This window comes from Molothrus ater, chromosome 17 (assembly GCF_012460135.2).
Source record: "Molothrus ater isolate BHLD 08-10-18 breed brown headed cowbird chromosome 17, BPBGC_Mater_1.1, whole genome shotgun sequence".
Taxonomy (NCBI): domain Eukaryota; kingdom Metazoa; phylum Chordata; class Aves; order Passeriformes; family Icteridae; genus Molothrus; species Molothrus ater.
In genome coordinates, this window is record NC_050494.2 from 13,940,440 (window position 1) to 13,955,828 (window position 15,389).

The following is a 15,389-nucleotide window of genomic DNA, read 5'->3' on the forward strand; positions in this document are numbered from 1 at the left end:
GCTTTAGGGGAGGGGGGGGGAAAAAACTCTTTAAAGCACGATATAAACCGCGCAGGTGAGACAACAAAGGTACTGTCGGTGTGCGGCAGGAGAGCGGCGCTGCCCGGTGTTTGTTTACCGGGGGTGGCCCGGGCTGCCCCGGCCCCGGGGGCTCTCGCCTTTGTCGCCCGCCGGGGCGGGCCGGGCGCGGGGACTACATGGCCCAGCGTGCCCCGCTGCGCGGATCAATGGGGCTGATTTGAATAATCTGTGAGCCCTTGGACTCAGGCCAATCAGCCGTCAGGGACCCATGATAAATCGCAATGCATTATTGATAATAATAATTACTCTGACATGCGCATTCCGCCCAAATTTCCCAACTCTAGGAATTTGTTGTGAAGAGGAAAATAATTGCTACTATTGCATGCTCCCGATGCTGGTGCACCATGTCGCGACGGAAGCAGGCGAAGCCCCAGCACATCAACTCCGAGGAGCAGCCCCCAGATGCTGCAAGTGGTGAGCGCAGAGGGGCGCGGGGCGGCCGCGGCTCCGGGCTCGGCTGATGCGCGGAGGCGGCGGCGGGAGCGAGGGGCGCTTCCCGGGGCGCTTTTTCCACCCTCGTGCTTCACCCCCCGCGCCTTTCCCCCCGCGGGCTCCGCCGCCCGCCGGCCCAAGGCTCGCCCCAGGTTTTTTTTGGGGGGCCGAACTCCCCGGCGGGGCTGAGCGAGGCGCGGGCTCCTCGCTATTTTCGGGGAGGTTCGGCTTGGGGCGGCTGCGGAGCGCAGCACTGCCCCGCACTGCCCCGCGATGCTCCGCACGCTCCCCCCGAGCCCGCGGAGCCTCCGCCGGGTCCCGCGTGGGGCCGCGGCCGCGTGGGAGGGGAGCCCCAGAGGCTCCCCGAGGCGGAGGGAATTGGGGGGATGGGGCTAGAGGGGTGGGGGAGCAGGGGGAGAATTTACAGAGAACTTCGGAGGGCTAGGAAATGGTTCGGGCTGCGTTTCCTCGGCGTGCTTAGCACTTTGTCGGGAGTTAAATGAGAATTTTTGCGGGGCTTTAAAAAAACCCAAAAAAAACAACAACAAAAAAAAAAAACCACAAAATTGGGGGGGAAGGCTCCACGCTCGGACTATTTTTGTTGGAGATCACAATCGCCCTGGACCTTTTGTAGCTTGACCTCCAGCCATCTTTGATTTCCGACTTCCTAAAATAACTCCGGTGAGCTAATGTGGGGTGTGCGCGAGCGCTTTGTACTGGGGCGGCGAGGGGGACCCGGCACCGCCGATCGCTCTCCCCGCTCTTGGGGAGCTCGCGTTCCTGGGCCGCGCTTCGGGAAGCGCAGAAATCCTGGCTGAAATCGGCCGGGAGCGGCCGTGGGGTGGGCGGGCAGGGGAAGGGCAGGGGGCACTCGCCGCTGGCCCCGCGGGAGCGGCGCTGCCGGAGCGGCATCTCCGGAGCCGGGCTGCGGGCAGGCGGCTCCCGGCTCTTCCCCCGCTCGCCGCGGGGCTCGGGGCGCTCCCGGGCGCAGTGCGGCGGCACCAGGGCACGGCCCGGCCCGGCCGGGAGAGTTTGCTCGGAGTTGTTGCGGTTGTTGTGCCCAAATGATTCCGTGTGCCCCCCAAGACCTTTCTTTGGGACCTTTGCTTGCGTTTGGGACTGGTTTTGTTTCCGTGCCTAGAACTGATCAAAACCCATGCACGTTACGGGAGCTGCTTATTCCCAGCCCGCAGGAGGTTCGGGCTCTTTAATTTTTTTTTTTTCCCTCCTCCCCCTTCTCTTCTTTGAGTCGAAATGTGCAATTGTTGGGTCCGGTTAATGGTGACTTAAGAAACAGCATGCTGGCCAGAAGGCAATAAATCCCATGTTTAATGCATGACTGTTTTCCTTTGTGCATATGGTTAGGTTGGGGGATGGAGGTGATGTTTCCACATGTAAATCTCTGCCCGCTGCTGGAAAGGCACCTCCGGCCCCGCGCTGAAACAAAAGGGTTAATCACTCCTGATGCGGCGCTGGGGCGGGGGAGGCGTGCGGGAGGCAGGGAGGGAGGATCGCTCCACACCGCGCTCTCCGGGGCAATGGCCAGCTGCTTTTTTGTTATTGTTGTTCGGGCTTTCCCCCCCCCCCCGTCCCGTTCTCAATTTTAACAACCAAACCCTGGATGAAATCCCTCCGGAGCGCTCAGCGGCCGCCCAGGCCGGCGGACTTGGCGGAGCTGTGGCCCCGCCGGGGGGATTCTCCTGCTGCTCGTGGGGTGCTGTGGATTTTTGGGGTCGGGGCAGGTCCCGTCCTGCGGGATCTCCGCTCTCCGAAACGCAACCCGGGGCTGCGGCTCCGACGGCTCGGACCGCCCGCCAATCTCCCAAATAATCTTGATATTCCCCGCTCCAGGTGTGCCCGTAAATAATAAGTGATGAAGTTGCATAACAAAGTCGAAATTCCGCAGGGATTTGTCTGGGGCATTAGCGAGGATATACACATACTCGTAATAATAAAATCAAGCCCTTATCTCCTTTTTTGCAAGTATTCCCTTTTTTTCGCAAAGCGATTTGGGACCCACCTCTGTGAACAATGCAGCGGGTTAAAGTGTCCCGCGAACCTGGGGTTCCATTAACAGGTCAAAAAATCAGCAGGTGGTCACAGGGGAATAATGCTACATACTGAAAATTAGCATTTCCACAAAGGGCTTGAAAATGCCTATTGTGCTGGATTGCTGCCATTAAAAATCGGATTCATTCTTAAAAATACAGTATCAAACTGCAACTTTTTTTTTTTTTTCTCTTTTTCCTCAGGGTAAAATTAGCGTAGCTTTGCTTCAATTATATCTCCGATTCGTGCGCCGAGTTCTGTAGGACTGGAGAGGGATGTTGGCCGAGGAGAGGTTGAGCAAGGAAAGCCCAAGTTTTGCGGTGGTTTATCCTGGGTTTGTTTCGGCTGCCCGAAGCTGCTGGCGGGGGCCGGGAGCCCCGGGTGCGGGAGCATCCCCGCCGTGCCCGGGGTGCCGCAGCCCTGGCCAGGGGCAGAGGGTGCCGGGGGACGATGCCCGGCTTGCTTTTCCTTTTACGTAAGTGAAACATTATATTCGTGGCGGGGATGGAGCCCTTTCGCCGCGCTCGGCGGCATGTGACGTTTTGACAGAGCTGCTGCTCTAACCTTTGCCTCCTCCTGCTTGCTGTGGGTGGTAAGTTGATGTCAGGCTCACAATTAGGACTCTCATGCAATTGACCTTGGCAGCGGGGTTTGTGCCGTTTAGCTCGCTCTTAAACACCGTGCGGGTGTTAAGTGTGCTCCAGGTAGGGCCGGGCGGGGGGCTCGGGGGGCCGCGGGCTCGGAGCCGGCCGGAGCCCCCCCCGTGGCCGCCGAGCGCGGAGCGGGGCTCGCTGGCACCTCAGGTGGGCCCGGGGGGCGGCGGCCCCGCCCGGGCTGGTGGTGCTGGCCCGGAGGGGCCGGAGCGCGGGCCGTGAGTGCCCTCCACCGACCGGCCCCGGCAGCGAGCACCGGGGGCTCCGAGCACCGGGGGGCTCCGAGCCGAGCCCGGCCCCGACAGCGAGCACCGGGGGCTCCGAGCTGAGCCCGGCCCTGGCTCCGAGCACTGGGGGCTCCGAGCTGAGCCCGGCCCTGGCTCCGAGCACTGGGGGCTCCGAGCTGAGCCCGGCCTTCCACCGACCGGCCCTGGCTCCGAGCACTGGGGGCTCCGAGCTGAGCCCGGCCTTCCACCGACCGGCCCCGGCTCCGAGCACCGGGGGCTCCGAGCTGAGCCCGGCCCTGGCTCCGAGCACTGGAGGGCTCCGAGCCCGGCCCGGCCCGGCCCGGCCCTCCACTGACCGGCCCCGGCTCCGAGCACCGGAGCCTCCGTGCCCGGCCCGAGCGGGGTGAGCCCTCGGGGGGCAGCGTCTCCGCTTTCCCCGCGGGTTTTAGCGCTTATTCTGCTCTTCACAAGCGCCTGTTCGCTGTGGTTTTTACTCTGTTCGGCTGAATATCTCGTTTGAAGTTGTGGATAGGCCAAAGGGGGAATTAGTCGGTAGATAATCAAATAGTTGAAGCATTGAGAGAGAGCCTGCAAGGATGTGAAATGGTGATTGTGGGGGAAACGCGTTTCTGCGTCCTTCTTGGGTAGAAAAACGCAGCTGATGAATTCAGCGTAGAGAGCATCGAGGCCTTTGGAATATCTCTAAGTTGTCAGTCGTGCGTTTTACTTACTCAAAAAAGTGATTTTGCCACAGTTAAAATGCACTAATTGTTGTTTGAGAGTGGGAGAAGGGCGATTTGGGGCAGTTAGGAGCTTTTGGAAGCCCTCTCCTTTGGAGAAGGAGAAAAGCATCAGGGACCCTGAGAGCGACAGCGAGCTGATGGCAGAGGGTTCGTGTCTGGGAGTGGAGGGTGGAAATCAATCCTCCCTGAGTTAATTTAAACCGGGGAGGTGCATGGTCTTTGTTAACCTTAGAGTAAAAGTAGTTGGTCAGATGTAGGCTGTGGGGAAAGTAAGCTCATGAAAGGTATCAAAACTCCTGAATAAAAAACGTGGGTGGGAAGGCTTGAGTTTTGTTTCATCCCAGTTCAAGTGAAATAAAGTTGAGGGAAAAAAAGTCACTAATGTCTTAGATGAGTGGTAGGCCAGCAGCACCCTTCTTGAAATCACATCAAACCAGATTTACTTCACTCCTTTTACTGTTTTCCTTAAAAAAAAAAATTACATCATTTGAGCGGTGTGGATTTTATCAGCCTTCCTTGTCGATGACCGCCTTGTCCTACACAATAGTGGATTTTATCCATCCATTTGCCAGTGATTCAATCTAACCCCCCTGCTGGGTTTACTGCATTCTTCTAACTTATTGGATAACTAGATGCTGAGAGATAACATTCCTGAAATTCGGGGGTGGGGAGATAAAAAAAACACAGCAGAAGTCCTGTCCCTTGGAAGCCTTTGGAGTGGGTTAAGTGAAGTGCAGAGGAATTGTCGTGGCAGGGCAGTGCTGGGTAAATCCCCATCGGTCGTGGGCAGAGCTGCCTTCCTAGCATGAAAAACCCCGAGTTGAGGCTGTTGCTGCATTTCGGTGGCCACTGGTGGGCTCAGGCAGCTGAGGGGCTCTGATGGCAGCACTTGGGGCAGGGAGAGGAGGTCGTTACAAATCACCATGATTTTCACAGAAGCTGTTGGGTTTTTTACAGAAACAGTCAGTTGCTCCTTTGTTATTCCAGCTACTGTGAAAATAACCCAGCGCCCTACTTGTGAATTTATCTAAAACCCTTTCTCTAAGGTAAAAAGGAAAATAATGCATAACTTCCCTATTTGTCATGCAGCAAGTCGTTTCAAGCTCTGAACTGAATTTATTCAGAGTCCAGCTAATGCTTCACTGTCAGGGAAAGGAGAATATGTGACAGGGCAGGGCTGCCAGCCTCTGGTGCCCAGCTCAGGCACCCTCAGTGCGCTGGAGTCTCTTTCTCTGAGATGGCCACTGCTGCTCAGAGCCAGCAAAGTCACCAGAGCTCCTCAGAATTACAAAAATGAGGAGCGTGGGCTGTGCTGGAGATTGGGAAAGGGGCATTTAATTGAGTGTGATCTTATCAGCGCAGAAGTAGAAAAATAAGAAGTATTATCATGGGAAAGGAGATAAATGATCGGATGCTTTGAAGCAGTTAAAGTTTGAGAACTTGTCTAGACATTATCCTGGAATATCTCCTTGGGGGTGGGCAACAGTGTTTGGTGCAGACATTTCTGTGCCACTGGAAAAAGTAAAAGCTGAGGTTATTTTTTATTATTTCGTGACGTGGAAACAGTGTTGTTCTGCCTGGGGGATGGGACTGGGAAAGCCCCAAACCCTGGAAGGATTTGGAAGCGATTTTTATGTTTTAGTATTCTATGAAATTCTAATTTACTATTCTGTGAAACAGGAAATTAGTCAAAGACCTCTCAAGTCAGCATAGAGTAGTTCTAGAGGTTTTCTCTTTTTTTAATCCAGGTGCCTTCTTTCCAAGTGTATCTGCTCAGACTCCTGCAAAACAAGTTTAAAATAATCTGTTCTTAATCCTGGTTGACTCTGTTGATCAAGTTCTGAATTGTGCAGTAGATGTACTTGTCTGCAGGCTGGGGTTCCCTGTGTGTTTTTGGAGTTAAATCAGCTTTAGAGACATCACTTTAACGATATCTGGGGTGGGAAATGTGTGCTGCCATTCTTGTTTCTGTCACTTGCAGGAGTTGTTTGGGCTGAAGGGAAAGTGTTTAATTTTCCCTGCTTAAATGGGAGGCATCCAAACATTTTTGATCTCATCTGTGCTGAGAACTCCCTTCCTTCCCATTCAAGGACTTGTGCAGGTTTGGATTTATTGCTCTGCAGATCACAGCAGAACAGGCCTCTGATACTTGCGAATTTTTGTTATTGATCAAATGTTTATTTTTACAAGTAAACTTTCACATGGACTTGGTGCCACACAGCATTAAACGGTTGAAGTTTGCTCTGTTGAGCACACACAGTGCCCTTGTTGAGGTCGGAAATGGTGAGGGTTGCCATATCCTCCCTCAAGCAGGGTGATGTACTTGAATTGTCACCTGGCCATGGTCCCTCCACATTCAGGACACACCCAGGTGTGGTTTGGCCGCACCTTGCACAGACCAAAGCCACAAGAAGCTCCTGAGCTTCACCTCGTCCCACCCTGGGGGCAGCTGGGGACTGGGGCTGGAGCTGGGGGGTGTGGGCAGGGGTGGCACCTTCCCTGAGCCCTCTGCACCCGTGGCACCCTTCCCTGAGCCCTCTGCACCCGTGGCACCTTCCCTGAGCCCTCTGCGCCCATGGCACCCTTCCCTGAGCCCTCTGCGCCCATGGCACCCTTCCCTGAGCCCTCTGCACCCGTGGCACCCTTCCCTGAGCCCTCTGCGCCCGTGGCACCTTCCCTGAGCCCTCTGCGCCCATGGCACCCTTCCCTGAGCCCTCTGCGCCCGTGGCACCTTCCCTGAGCCCTCTGCGCCCATGGCACCCTTCCCTGAGCCCTCTGCGCCCATGGCACCCTTCCCTGAGCCCTCTGCACCCGTGGCACCCTTCCCTGAGCCCTCTGCACCCGTGGCACCTTCCCTGAGCCCTCTGCACCCGTGGCACCCTTCCCTGAGCCCTCTGCACCCGTGGCACCCTTCCCTGAGCCCTCTGCACCCGTGGCACCTTCCCTGAGCCCTCTGCACCCGTGGCACCTTCCCTGAGCCCTCTGCACCAGTGGCACCTTCCCTGAGCCCTCTGCGCCCGTGGCACCTTCCCTGGGCCCTCTGCGCCCATGGCACCCAGGGAATAGGAGCAGAGCCAGGGGGAGCCCATGGGGGCCCAGCCCTTTCTGCCTCCCCCTCGCTGGGAGGTTTTCCCTCCTGCCCTGAGCTCTGCCCCACCTCCAGCAGCCTGGGAGTTTCTTGTTTGAGGGATGGCAAGGCTGAGCAAAAACATCCTGTTTTGGTTATAATTTCTCTTAACCTCTTGCAGTTCAGATATTTCCCCGATTTTTTTTTTTTTTTTTTTGGTCCATGTACAAATTCTGCTCAGTCTGAGCTGTGGCGTGCTGGTGGTGGAAGGGCAGGAGAGGACTCTTGGCTTTCCCTGCCCCTTCCCAAAGTGGGTGAGTTGTGGGTGCAGCTGAAGGAGGCCTCCTGCGAGGTCGGAAATGCCCTGGTGTGGTTTTGTGAGCAGGACTTGTTACTTATATTATTGTTTAATAATCATAGGTATCAATGCAGGCGCATACTCAAGTGTCAAGTTCCAGATTTAATCATTCTCTGCTACTGTGTCCATGTAGAGATTATTAGTGGGGTGGGCTTGCTTTCAAAGGATTTCAGAGCTAATATTGGCCTTGCTTGGCTGTTGTCAGCCCTCTTGGCTTGTAATTACTTTCAGAATGGCAGAGCAAAACTCGTTTAGATCGGTACAGTAAGAATTGCTCAAAATTCCTGTGTTAACGACCTTTTATGAATTTGTGAGAGATGGTTAAGAAAGAGTTAGAACCTGAAGTGTAAACAGCAGATAACTCATGTGTGGTGTTTTGCTCGGCGCCTCCTCTGTCCTGGTGTTCCTTTTAAGCTGTGGTGCAGGTGCTGCCTTGCAGAACTGTTCCAGGGGATTTTTACCTGTATAAAGGGATTTGGAATGAATCTTTTTTCATTGAGCCTTGTGAGAGTTTTTTTAAAATACGTTTTTTCTTGTAAACTGAACTGAGATTAATATTTATTTTGGGTTGTGAAGGAGTTGGCATCAAAACAAAGAGCAGTACTTCAGCTTAATCTGCAAACTTGATTCCAGTGTCTTGTACTTTAATTTGCAATTGGGGTGGAGGCAGTGATCTTAATAGTGAATGCTTGATCTAAATCTGGCAATTAATAATGTGACTTTCTTTTATTTTAAGGGAGTCCACAAGACGTCCCAGGTGATAGAGATGGTGAAATGAGTTCCAAAAGGTGCCGCACGGAGGAAACCAAAATCTGTGAGAAATGCTGTGCAGAATTCTTTGTTCTCTCTGAATTCCTTGAGCATAAGAAAAATTGCACTAAAAATCCGCCTGTTCTAATCATGAACGACAGCGAGGGAACAGTGCCCCCTGAGAGCTTCTCCGAGGCTCCTCTGGGGACCTTCCCGAGTGACCGCATGGACGGCAGGACACGCAAGGACATTCAGGCCAAGGGCTGCACTGCCTCCGTGGAAAAGAGAGAAGGAAAGATGGATGCTGAGCCGGTAGGAGGAATGTACCTTAAAATAGAACCCCCCCTGACGCCTGCGGCTCCCGGCCTGAGTTATCTACCAAAACCCAAAGTACCAAACACTAACGTGACTTTGCAGACCATCCGTGGCACTAAGGTGGCCGTCAACCAGCGGACGTCAGATGCCATCTCCTCCTCGGCGGCCGGGTTCAACGCCATCCCCATGATCCTGGAGCAGCTGGTGTGCCTGCAGCAGCAGCAGCTCCAGCAGATCCAGCTGACGGAGCAGATCCGCATCCAGATCGCCATGATGGCTCCCCACGCCCTGCACCCCTCCATCGCAGCTGCTACTGACCCGCTCAAAGCTCTGGGTGCCCACATGTCCCAGCAGCTCTCGGCTGCCGTGGCTTTAATCGGACAGAAAGCTGGGAGCCAGAGCCTATCACTGGAATCCTTGAAGCAAGGAAAACTACCTCATTCTAACACTGGCATTGCAGCCGCCAGCTCGCTGGCTGCTGGGCTCTCCTCCTCCTTCCCCCTGAAGCCAGAGGGGAGCCGAGGCCTGCCTGGCTCCATCTCTCAGTTCCCAAATCCTTTGCTACCTCAGTCCTCCGGCTCGGTCATCTTCCAGAACCCGCTTTCGGCCGTCTCGTCCGTGATGGATTCCTCAAAGAAGGGCAAGGGGAAACCGCCCAACATCAGCGTGTCTGAAAGCAAACCGAACGCGGAGGAGCCGTTCTTCAAACACAAGTGTAAATTCTGTGGGAAGGTCTTTGGCAATGACAGTGCCCTGCAGATCCACCTCCGCTCCCACACCGGGGAAAGGCCCTATAAGTGTAACATCTGTGGGAACCGCTTCACCACCAAAGGAAACCTCAAAGTGCATTTTCAGCGTCACAAAGACAAGTACCCCCACATAAAGATGAATCCTTACCCAGTTCCTGAGCACCTGGACAATGTTCCTACCAGCACTGGAATCCCATACGGGATGTCTGTGCCACTGGATGAGTCCAACCTGATTGTGGACAGCAAACCTCTCCTAACAACTCTGCCTACCTCTGCGGCCACCGGCGCACCTCAGGCCATCTCCAGCCTGGCAGGCATCAAGGAGGCTCTGCCTGGTACGTTCTCAAGTGAGCTGCAGTCGAGGCCCTCCCCCGAAAGCGAGGGTGGCTCCTCCTCGTCGGGGGCGGTCGGCCACGAGTCGGGAACGGAGCAGAGCTTGAGCTCACCGCAAGCTGCCTGCAGCGTGAGCATCTTCCACGTAGGTGGGTCAAACGAGCAAGGCTCAGAGACATCAAAGCTCCAGCAGCTGGTTGAAAATATCGACAAGTCCACTTCTGACCCCAACGAGTGCCTGATCTGTCACAGAGTGCTGAGCTGCCAGAGCTCACTGAAGATGCATTACCGCACCCACACCGGGGAGAGGCCATTCAAGTGTAAGATCTGTGGCCGTGCCTTCTCCACTAAAGGGAACCTCAAAACCCACTATGGTGTCCACAGGGCCAACACCCCCTTGAAGATGCAGCACTCGTGTCCCATTTGCCAGAAGAAGTTTACAAACGCCGTGGTGCTGCAGCAGCACATCCGCATGCACATGGGCGGGCAGATCCCCAACACCCCCATGCCAGAGCCCCCCTGCGACACCGAGGGGGATCCTGCCGTGCCCGAGAAGAACGGAGACATCGGGCGCCCAGAGGAGATCGTGGAAAGCATAGACATGGAAGATGACATGGACTCTCAGGATGGCCCCAGGAGCTCCTCCAAACCTCCTACTCCATATGATGCACAATCAGAGTCGCCCGCCGCGGCCGCCACCTTCTCTGGGGTTGGAGCGCTGGAGAACCAGATGAAGATGGTGGCCTCCTCGCTGAGCTTGCAGCGGCAGAGCAGTCTGAAGTCCAGCGACAACGGCTCTGCAGAGAGCGACGGCATGACCAACGACTCGTCCTCGCTGGTGGGTGATGCTGACTACCAGAACGGCCGGAGCCCCGCCGCCTCCGAGGCCGCCTCGCTGCAGGCACCGTCCCCGGCCAACAGCCAGGCTGAGAGCGTCAGGTCCAAGTCACCTGCCTTCAACAGCCAGGAGGATTCGGGCCCGGGGAGTAAATCAGAGGGTGCTGAGAACGCTCCTGCAGAAGTGGAAGGGGTTGTTGGAGCTTTGGATTTAACATACGGCAACATCGGGCGGAAGGTCATCAAGGAAGAGCCTGGGCTACACTTTGCAAATGGAGAATATGGTGAGTAATGCAGAGTGCTGGCAGGGATTTGGGGTGGGGCAGTAGGAAATCAATCCTAAAAGGAGCAACAGGAAACCAAACTTCCTCAGCTTTCCCCTCTTCCTGCTTCTCTGTTTGGATAAGGGCATAGGCCCTGTAAAGTTTTCCTTAGTCAAGCCCAAAATTCTAAGGCTTAACTGCTGTCATCTCCTTAAAATTAATGTAGACTGTGCCCTCTCTGTCTTTCATGGGCTCATTTGGTATCTCCTTATAGCTCTTTAAAAATACGCATTTATGTGTTTAAGGGAAAACTGCTTATCCCGAGAGTGTGATGTGGAAATTCTAAAATAGTCTGTGAGGTTTTCAGGCTCTGTAGCAGTGAGCTTAAGGTTGATCTAAATTTGACCTGAAAGATTTTCTATCTCCTAAGCTCAACAACAAACCCAGGGATGAACTGATTCCTTTTGGGGTATCCTAGGAAGTGTGGTGGCCTCTGCAGATGTGCTCTTCAGGTGCATACAGCTTCAAAGGCAGGGCCTGGAGTCTCAGCTAGGCTTAAGCTTGGAAGCAGAATTAGGCTGGGATAAGCACCACCTCTGCTTTCTTTCCAGGTCGAAGCAGTATTCCAGCTGCTTTTGTCAGAGCCCCACCAGCCCTGATAAAAATGGAGCTGCCCGGCGATCGTCCCCTCAGCACTGGCCACTTCATTGGCCCCCCAGCTCTGTCCCCCGGCGTCGCCCCTCTGCTGGTGCCGCGCCCCAAGTTCTGCCGTCCTGCCAAACAGCACATCTGCACTACCTGCGGGAAGAACTTCTCCTCTGCCAGCGCCCTGCAGATCCACGAGCGCACCCACACCGGGGAGAAGCCCTTTGCCTGCACCATCTGTGGGAGAGCCTTCACCACCAAGGGGAACCTGAAGGTGGGTCCTGTCTGCTGTCATCTCCTTGGTCTCTGAGACTAAGACTAGGGATTAGAAACTAGGGTTTCTAATATTTGACCTGCCTCCAGCACTGATTTTTCTCTTAGCTCCTCAAATACTTACTTTTGACCCTTGTCTCCTTCCTGAGTTTCTCCACACAGTTTTTTGTGTAAGTGTTACTGAGATTCACCCTCGGGTCTTTGCTGCTGTCTTTGACTTTCCTTTTGGGATGGAAGGGGAGGCTTAGCCCTCACTAAGCAGATTGCTTTCTTTTTTAATTTGGATTTGGATGTGTCAAGACATAAGCATTTCATAGACTGCTACAAAATGCTGCCTGCTGAGTAAATGCATTACACTGCACTGCTTGAAATTTTGAGAGACGAGGAGGGATAAACTGGGATAATCCTGAGATGGCACAAAGTGCTTGGGGATTGTGGCTAAGCACGTGCTGAAGAAGTGCTGTGAGTCTGTCCTTCTGCCAGATGAATCCATCTGTCCCGTGAGGGATTCAGCTCCCTCACTTGCACAGAGGCTTCTCCCTCCCTGTGAGAACCTCTTCAAGCTCTTCAGTGCTCTTGCATAAATGCTGAAGGGGAGAGAAAATACTCTGCAGAGTGTGAGCAGTGCCTTGCTGGAAGCACCAGCAGAATGTGGTGTGGAAGATTTCAGCTTAAATGAACCTCTGCCAAATTACTTGGTGTTTTTTTTTGCATTACCCAGTATTTTTTTCAGTATGGTCTGTTTGCAGCAGATAATGTGGTTTCTGTTTTGAGGGGAGAGAGGGTGTCTTTGCCAACAACACTTATTACAAGTGTAAAACACAGTCCTCCGAGTCCTCTAACAGCCAGCTCCAGAGAACCATGGTGATGTCAGGCAGTGAATGACTGTCTTACACATGCCAGGAAGGGAACTCTGACAAGAACCACCCAACTTAATATTTACCTGAATTCAAACAGAGCAAGCCTGACTTCTTTGGGCTACTTGGCTGCAAGCACAGTAGAATTTGGGTCCACCATGGAAGAGCTGCAGAATTAACGATTCTCTTTGCTTTCCCCCCCCTCCGGAAGGTCCACGTAGGAACCCACATGTGGAACAGCTCAGCCAGGCGGGGCAGGCGGCTGTCCATCGACAACCCCATGGCCCTGCTGGGCAACGACCCCAAGAAGGTGTCGGAGATGTTCCCCAAGGAGATGGTGGCGCCCTCGGTGAGCATCGACCCCGCCGTGTGGAACCAGTACGCGGCCGTGCTCAGCAACGGGCTGGCCGTGAAGGCCAACGAGATCTCGGTGATCCAGAGCGGGGCCCTGCCCGCCCTGCCCGTGCCCCTGCCCGGGGGCTCGCCCCTGAACTCTGCCCCGGCCGCCAAGGCAGACCCGGCCCAGGCCGGCACCGCTGCCGAGGCGGAGAAGGCGGGCAGCGCTGCTGCAGACAGTGTGCCAAAACACCAGTTCCCTCTCTTCCTGGAGGAGAACAAAATCGCCGTCAGCTAAGGACTCGAGAGGAGTTGACCTACAGAAAGAACAAATATATATAGACACAAACATATATTTTTAAGAGATTCCACTTCGGCCTCCTATTTTCCTATTGATGTGCAAATGATTTTATGGTTGTCTTTGTAAGAGTTGCCCAGAGTACAATCATGATATTGCTTTGCAAATAGTAATTAATAAAGAATAGGATTTCCTTCTATTTGGAAAGATGCGGGTCTTGCAAAGTAGTTCTTACGTGTGACTTTAATGTGTACAAGCCTTACCGAAGTTTCTACAACTTGAAATTCCAAAGGTTAGAATATTTACCTCTTTGTTTAGAGTGATAATGGGGGTTTTGAATAGAGTGGAAACAACCTACTGTTGATGGAAAAGCTTCTATTTACTGATGAGAAATGGAAACTATTGATGCGGGTAAATATCCTAGAATGTCTGCCACCCTCTTAGAGTTTTTCTGTTTGGATTTTTGGCTCTGTGTGGTTTCTGAATGTACTTTTTCTTAATAATTGCTATAAAAGCTACAAAGTTTTTTTTTTAATTCCTTTGGTTTTTTGCCTCAGAAGTTCTATGAAAAGCAAGTTGCTGTTTTTCTTTAGTCACTGCTCCTAAGTAATTAATTCTTTGTGTTGTTGACTGCTGCTTATTTAATACTACTACTAGGACAGTCCTTCAAGTATAGTGCCAAAATTCCTGCTTCCAAAGATGTGCAGTTTTTCCTAGATGTTTTATTTCAATACCAAGAGCCCCAAACAAGCATGGGTGGGTATGTATATACTTTTTTTTGTTGTTGTTGTTTCCTCTTGAAAGGGAAGACTTGCCTTGGGAAGTCAGGTCTGAAAGCTCTGCAAGGAACCTCAGGTGACTGTTGCAATTTGCCATGGGAACTGGTTTCCTTAGCAAGAGACTTTTTGTTTTTATTTTTTATTTTTCGTTTGGGTAATTTAGGAGATCAGTCTGTGTAAACCTGTATTTAAATATGAAGTATTCATGCTTAGGTTAAATGTTTTGTGGGTTTTTGGATGGCATTCCTACTCTGGTCATTAAGGTTTTTTTGGTGGTCTGTGAGCTTGCATTCCACCAAAATGGTAATTAATGATCCACGTGTGTTGTATGAAGGTTGCTGGAATAGTCATCTGGATTCTAAGTTATCTACCTCATTTTTTTCCTTTTGTAGTTGTAGTGTCTATTTTTTCTAATAATGACCACTGTAATGACTGAGATCCAAGCAGATGCTTCCATGCACTATGTGAAACCAAAACCTGTTGTATTATTAGTGGAAGCACCTGAGGAGTTGCTGGACTGACCTTTCACTATTCCTCGAATGCCTGCTGGAACTGGATGTGGAGTGGGATCTGAACCAGGCTGCAAAGGGAGCATTTGGTGTGGAAGGACTGAAGGAGGGAAAGAAACCTGGCTGTGGACTGCAGGAAATCTTCAAGTCCAGTCTCTTGTGGAAGGCCCCAAAAATGCAGATTTACCAAAAGTTTGTGTGATGTTGTTGCACCTGATTCTTGCTTATGATCTCTGTATGCCGAGTTGTGCCTTTCCTGCTGGACTCGTGGGTAAGAACATACCAGTACCTGTTTACACTGTAAAATGGATATTGTTACATAGACCACGCAAAAGGCATCCCAATTGTCACATTTCTACATTGTGAATGTATGACTTGGAAGAACTCTGTAGTTTTGAGTATCTACTGATGCGTTTCTGTTGACATTTTTGAGAATAAATTTTGGGATGGCTTTTTCACACTTGGTGCTGAACATTTTTCTGGCAAAAAGCTTTTTGTCTGCTTCACTCCAGGGACCTGAAATCCAGGAGCTAGAGTTAGGCTTTAGTTCATTGCTTAGAACAACAGGGGCTAGGAGGCCATGGAGGAGTTGGAGATCCATTGCTCAGGAACAGCTGGGCTTTGATGCAGGGCTTGGGATGGGCCAGGGGTGTTGATTTCCCCACTAGAATACAATGACAGGAATATGGGCGATCATTTTTGTACTGTGATCATCCTACAAAGAGAAAACAAATATTAAGTTGTCAAATTGCCAGTGCCTGAAGATGCTGGCTGCTTGGAAAAGGGATAAATAACTTCTCCTAAAGAGCAAAGAAAAACAGTTCTGAGATAAAAT

General features: G+C 52.6%; 1 protein-coding gene across 1 annotated transcript; it reads left to right on the forward strand.

The window, feature by feature from the left end:
- Positions 1 to 425: 425 nt before the first annotated feature.
- On the forward strand, positions 426 to 14,999 carry SALL4 (spalt like transcription factor 4). The gene is made up of 4 exons (XM_036395430.2): positions 426 to 495; positions 8,347 to 10,878; positions 11,469 to 11,776; positions 12,844 to 14,999. Exons 1-4 carry the CDS (start codon positions 426 to 428, stop codon positions 13,264 to 13,266), a joined length of 3,333 nt encoding a protein of 1,110 aa, XP_036251323.1. The 3' UTR covers positions 13,267 to 14,999.
- The last annotated feature ends 390 nt before the right edge of the window (positions 15,000 to 15,389 follow it).